At 36.0% G+C, this 6829-nt stretch overlaps 1 protein-coding gene across 3 annotated transcripts in view; it reads left to right on the top strand.

Annotated features, from left to right (window-relative positions):
* Window positions 1-6829, top strand: part of LOC108756313 (PR domain zinc finger protein 16-like) — an 84881-nt gene that overhangs the window by 45499 nt on the left and 32553 nt on the right. For 2 of the 3 annotated variants that reach the window (XM_018500039.1, XM_018500037.1), the window contains exons 1-3: window positions 10-131; window positions 5551-5910; window positions 6292-6488. In XM_018500039.1, the coding sequence (XP_018355541.1) occupies window positions 83-131; window positions 5551-5910; window positions 6292-6488 (606 nt within the window). In that variant the 5' untranslated portion in view covers window positions 10-82. Of the gene's footprint in view, window positions 1-9; window positions 132-5550; window positions 5911-6291; window positions 6489-6829 lie in introns of those variants that run through there. The other variant, XM_018500038.1, reaches the window with a different exon arrangement.

The following is a 6829-nucleotide window of genomic DNA, read 5'->3' as shown; positions in this document are numbered from 1 at the left end:
TGTGTCGGAAGTGATCTGAATCCTCGTTCAGAATCATTTGGAAGATCTTGGATTCCGGATCCGGATCTGAGACAAACTGTCGATGAATGGTCTTGATCTGTCTCGGTCCGCCGTGGATTGCAAGATGAACGGTAAGTCAAACAGATTGGGTTGTGTGTGTGTGTGTGTGTGTATGTGTGTGTGACGATGGACCAATATTAAAAAATATCCACGATGATCACACAATTGAGTCTTCACGATTTGTGTCAACACGCAGAACGAAATGCACGAATTGATTGAAACAAAGTTTCTTGATATGCTGCATCTGTGCGGAAATAACAATGACAGACGTAAGAATAATCTTGATTCAAAATTATTAAAGATAATTTTTTATTAGCGTGAATACAGAAGTAAATTTATGTCAATTTTCTAATTTTATATCAAATCGATATTTAGACAATCGACTCGATTATGTAGATTCACCACCAGCCTATTTTCATAAACTGACATAACATAAATAAATTGATTTTGCAATTGTTTATCATGCTCTCGTTTATTATTAAATTAACCTTAAATAAGATTAGTGCAATCAGCTGTTAAAGCGTAAGCATCGTTACACGGTCGAATAATATTCGAGAGTTCGATACTCTTGCAAAGTACAGACTTGTTGACGAAAAGTACCCTTATGTTTGTTTCATTACATGCAAATATCGGGCAAGGAAGCTTGACCGCAACTTGTCCGGAAGTCAAACTCTGCAGATTCGATCTTCTGTCCAATTTGGCCTGCTAATTCCGTGACACGCTGATAATCTTATCGACGTCTCACGATACTGCTCCTGGCCACAGGATCCGACTACGTCGTTTTTTTTAATTAACCCCAATCTGCTCCTCATGGTAGGCAGATCTGATACTGTCAGCGAGATTGGTCATTAATCGCACTATCTGCAATGGAGCTTTCGGAAATACCGGCGTTGCCTCTCGCCACCTCGTGTTCCATAATGGTACACTAAAAAAACGTCACTGTTCTCTAGAGGATCCCCGTATCACCAGGATGTCCTGTGCGGTCAGTGCTAACGCGGTCTGCACAAGTGCGAATGTAACTCGCGGTGCAATCGCCCTTCCGACATCTCTCTAGTCGCCAATTTGTTTAATTATCTTTTCCGGAAGTCACACTTGCGTTTCTTGAACCTCGTGGTAATCTCTACGCGTGTCCCGCTTCTCTATCCCTCGAGATCCATTACTCTAGATTTTTTTTTCTCTAGACTTTAGTTTTGCTCAACGATAATCGTTTTTAAATATCTTATGAGAATTGATTAACACTTATAAAATGCTTATGTTTAAATTATATTATATAAAAGATACATTATATACCCCACGAAATAAGGAATTATGTAATTATATAAGTAAGATTACAAAGAAATTAATTTTGATTATTATATGTAATAGTAAATACTGTTCAATGACTACTTTTCAACAAAGAAGAATATATGTATAAGAGTATATTTTGATGTATAAACTCTGTTTGATTTTATCTGTTTAGTTTCTTGTATCAAATATCTATTTGCTTGACAATGTTTGGACGTTTACATTTGGCTTCGTGTATCTATTTAATGGGTAGATTAATCGATCATTGATTGATGATCGTTTGTTAAACCCTTCGATCGTGAAATGTTAACTGCCTATATATTTGGCGCATGCAACTACCCAGCAATCAATAGACGAATTCACGAAGTATCGCACACGCGCATCAATCATCGATCACAATAGACTCGTGCGATGCAAAAGAGTCATTTGCTTTATAATTCGCTAACTACTTCATCGCCATTGGCAAACCTATATTATTATTTTCACAGTAAATATCATGTGACACACAATAGCAATTGATAGAATGATTTTCATTAGCTGCCTATCCACCATTGGCAATAATATTCTAATTATTGTTTACTGGTTATCGAATAACTCATAATGGCCCTGTAAGATTTTACATACAAGTTTGTAATAAAATAAAACCTGATTCTTTTATTTTAGCAGCATTAAAAGAGATTGCTTTTCGATGTTAAAAAAGAAAATTTGTTTAAATAAAAATAATTTTACTGTAAAGATCGGTAATTTTATATTCTTTAGAAATAAATCTGTAGACACAATTGGAAGCCTCCGTCTACGGAGGAATTAATTTCTAAATTAATATAAAAAAAAAGAGGTTCTTCCCACGATTAATTCGTCTAGGGTGTAAGCCGCGCTAAAGCGGTACTACGTTCTAATCATCTTCAGAGCCTCTTGAGCCGCTATCATCAGGGATAATGTCACGCATGGTTCAACAAGTACACTCGTACTTCTCTGTCAAGGGAGAAAGTATTCTGGCACTTGGATCCCACAGGAGTCAAAGACCCCTGGCTTTCAAGGGTTTTCCAAATATTGTTGTTGTATCATATCGGCTACTCACTGTGATGATTTGGAGTGTATATCCCGGGTACCCTCGCGTGATCAGGTCTCTTCTTTACGATCATCTCCGACCATGAACGCGACCAGATCCGCTAAATGTCGTGTTTATTCTGTCGATTAGGACCGATTTTTGGATAATAATACCAGTACTCTCTAAATTTCTTAGAGTGAAATCTCACTTCAAAAGAATTAAAATATTGTCACTATTGAAAAATTTGCACTCTTGAATGAGAATGGCAGATTTTCATCTGAATGGCTCTTTCTTTTTTTGGAATGAGATTCATTCCAAAGAAAAAAAATCTCACTCTTTTTTTTAAGTGAATCCCATTCCAAATGTGTGAAATCTTACTTAAAAAAAAACTGAAAATCTGTCGCTCTTATTCAAGAGTGCAAATTTTTGCTCTTCTTCAATAGTGACAGTATTTTAACTCTTTCGAAGATTTCACTCCGAGAAATTAGGAAAGTATGTTACTGCTTATGCTTCTGCGTTATTTATTTTATGATTACTTCTCGACTCAATTTTAATTTTTTATCTAAACAAATCAATATTATATATCTAAATTCAGAAACAATGCAATTGCAATGTAAAAAATCATTAATTTAGAAATATAGAGATGCTTTTTTAATTAAATGCGATAAATATTTTGGTATTTTTATTAAGCGTGTAATACAGATGACCTTACACGATCAATAATACTGTTAGTATTAACAAATACCTGACTGTATTACTGATCGTGTGTGGTTAATATTGATGGATTGACATAGAACGTAGGATGCTGATGATGATCTAGATTTTGATTCTCAAGCATCCAATATTATTAAGACCCATGTCATAGTATGTTACAGTGCAATAGATATTGTACGTAAAATTAAAGTGAAATATATTGTCCATAATACTGATCGTGTAGGTTGTAAAAATACTAAAAGGATTGATGTATTATTGATCAGTATTATTGACCGTGTAGGGTCACCTTAGGAATCGAAGCCTATGGATTGTTATATGAATGATTTATTTCTTTCCATTAACTGTGTGTGTGTGTGTGTGTGACGCATCGATATCGACACTCGTAGACATCCTGTCTCTTTGAGCTTCGTGTCGACAAGCACGCCTTGCAGGATCACCGTTTTCTTTTACGACTCGCCCGCACCGTCGACATAAGTCGACGGATTCTTAAGTCTTTGTTTACTCTCTCGATTAGAATGGAATTGAAGCCGGCATCGTAAAATTGATATTTTTAACGTTTTATTGCATAGTATATAACGAGCATGGACCGCTTTTTATACATGCAGTCTAATGTGTAGAAATATTTGTTCCTTCTCTATGTCCTATTTAAACTTTTCAGAGGGGGACGTGTAACAAAATCGGTAATTTATCTTAATTATTTCCTAGCATCGTTGCAATATCGAAATTAATCGTGAGAAAGCTTTGATCATAAAATTATAGTGCTTCCTTCCCTCCTTCTCTATCTCTTCACAATTTGTCTTCCTCTTTGATGCACCTGCCAGCTCGTCGCTAAAACGATCATTTGCTTAGTCGCCGATTCACACGGAACTCTCGCTGTTTGCAGAGGACTCGATCTTCGCAGGTTTCTTGGCTGGCTCGAGGACGCGCATAAAGTTCATAGTTTGTTTTTAGATAACCGATACACCCGCGTGGATATCTTTCGATTCGGAGATAAGGTTGCAAAGGACCCGTCGTATCCGGCTAAAGCAAGTTGTACAAACAAAACCAGATTTGTATATTTCTTTGTCACTTCGAACGTGGTATAATTGTCAAGAATAAATAACGATGCTTTTATTGGGAATGCGTGCTTATCCGCAATTAAATGCGTTTAAAAAAACATTTCTTAATAAAATTCATAATTTATGCTTTCTTTAGTTAAATTTATGCTTTCTTTAATTTAATTATATTATCGTATACATTATTATATCATCGTATAATTATTATATTATCGTATACATTGTACCGGATTGTTCTTTTTATTATAAATTTTGTCTATAGAGCAACGTTTGTCTATAGAGCTGCGTTTGAGCCAAAATATAATCACAATTTATGTAATAATACACGTAGGATAGATCCCCTTTATCCTCTTATATCTTGCACTGTATGACATCACGACGCATCAAAAACAGCCGACAAGAGGACAATAAAATCCTTATCACGACAAACATCCTCGGCTTGGGTGTCACTACGTGCACGCAGCAGCTGCGTACGAAGAAACGAACCGCAGATAGCGCATACTCCAATTGACACTTGTCCGTGTGTCTAGGATTCCGTCAAGTCGTAAAGAGAGAAGGGAAGAGAGAGAGAGCAGCGCAAACATAAATTTACTTTATCTCTCTCGTGCAAAACCATTCATGATTTTCCGACACCTTCATCGAAACGCAAAGTTTACACGAAACCACGACCTTTCCTGCAACAAAACGCTCGTACTTGCGTTTAATATCACGAACTGCGACTTTATCGCGGGAACAACTAGCTACCACTTTCTCAGAAATGACCAATCAATACGTCACTTTCCAGAAAGTCGTCTCTCATCAATGTTCTATAATATGCGAGCCGTTCTTAATAAATGTAGTTTTCGTAAATGGCCAATAATAGTTGCTAAAAATATGATAAAAATATTTGACATAGTCTTTAACGTAATTGACACATGTTAAATAAATATTGCTATGAAAGAGAAAAATCAATGATTATTAGTTTTAAAGAACATAATTTTATCCTTACTCATTGAATTAAGAAGACATTATTTAGTCAGAGCTACTTTTTTTAGTTTTGGAAAGCATACAAAAATATATATACATAGTGTATATATATATATATATAGAGCATCTCTCTATAAAAAAAAGAGTAGATTATTGTAAATATAATTTTTTATTATAATTTTAGTATTTTTCTTGCTATAAGTTCTGTGTACGTATATATATATATATATATACATTGTATAAATAGGTATATACATAGATACAGAAATTATATAGCAGGAAAAATACTAAATAGTATAAAATCATAGTAAAAAAATTAAATTTACAATAATATAATCTTTTTCATAGATGTGGCTTCGATATTTCCTTAAGTATTTATTTAAGATTTATCGATTCATATCTCGATTCATTTATTCTTCCTAGGAAGCAGCGACGAAGGCGAGTCGACATCGGGCGCGACTGGCGGGGGGGGCGGCAGCGAGAACGCAGAAATGGAGGAGAACGGATCGACACGCACGAGCAGCAACAGCAGCAGCAACAATCCCGTTTATAGAGATTTGAAACTACTTCAGACCGGCGAAGTTCCGCAGGAGTATAATCCACAATCGCGGACCTCCTATCAGCAGCGCGGATACTCGCCGGGGATAGACCGACAACGGAATTATGAAAAGGAGCAACTTCAACCGTCACCATCTTCTAGGGAGGAAGAGAGAAAATCGTCTTGGGATTATGAGAAGAACAGAAAAGAATATACGAGGTCGCGGGATTATAGCAATGAATATCGTGAGTTTCACAGTTCCGTTAAAAAAAAAATCTTCAAATGCAGAACGAGATGTTCACTATAGACATTTGTTTCAGCATTGCCGATTATAAAATGAAAAATATTTAACTCTCCGTCGGCTATTTGAAAATTCTTTGAATTTACACTCGACTGTCGTAGTAATTAAATTTCTATTCTTTAAATTCTTTAGAGTAGAATCTTATTCTAAAGAACGAAAATTGAAATTTCATTCTTCAGAGTGACAATTTATTCTAAATGTTTTAGAGAGTAGTGATTTATTAAATAGGTTATATTGAGTTAGCTTACATATTTTGCGTTTATTTACAAGCTAATATTTTCTTGATAAATATTCGATAAATGTACTCTGACATTTATTTGCGTAGAGGATGCGATAAAACAGGAGCCTAAGGATCATTCGAGTCGCGAATGGGTGTCTCCCGTTCCAGAGGTCGAGGTCGGTGGTTCGGCACCCGGGGGTCCATACGTTCGTGCACGTAAAGACATCCCTCGTGGCGCGAGATTCGGTCCATTCCTCGGCAAATGGGCGAGCGAGCCTTTCAACCCCCGTTACGCGTGGGAGGTGAGTCATATATTTCTTCTCATGGTGTGTACGTGTTTATCGTTTTCGTTCGCTTTCGAATTCTTGAGTGGAGGTAGTCGAAGCGATCGTAAAGCGAATAGGTCGGTGCTCGATCAGTTCAAACTGACCTTTTGAAGCGAAAGATGTTTGCTGCACTCTCAATGTTGCGAAATAGTCTTCCAACACTGTGGAACTTTTTATCGGAGTCAATCAACGCTGTGGGTATTTTTTTCCAATTTTGTTGACTAACGAAAAGAGCATTTGTTTATTAGTTTAGTACGAAGAATCAATATAGAAAAAGTAAAAGAAATCTCTTATATAATACTTAGATATATTGAGTG

This window comes from Trachymyrmex septentrionalis, unplaced genomic scaffold (genome assembly GCF_001594115.1).
Source record: "Trachymyrmex septentrionalis isolate Tsep2-gDNA-1 unplaced genomic scaffold, Tsep1.0 scaffold97, whole genome shotgun sequence".
NCBI lineage: Eukaryota > Metazoa > Arthropoda > Insecta > Hymenoptera > Formicidae > Trachymyrmex > Trachymyrmex septentrionalis.
This window is presented reverse-complemented; position numbering and strand designations above follow the sequence as displayed.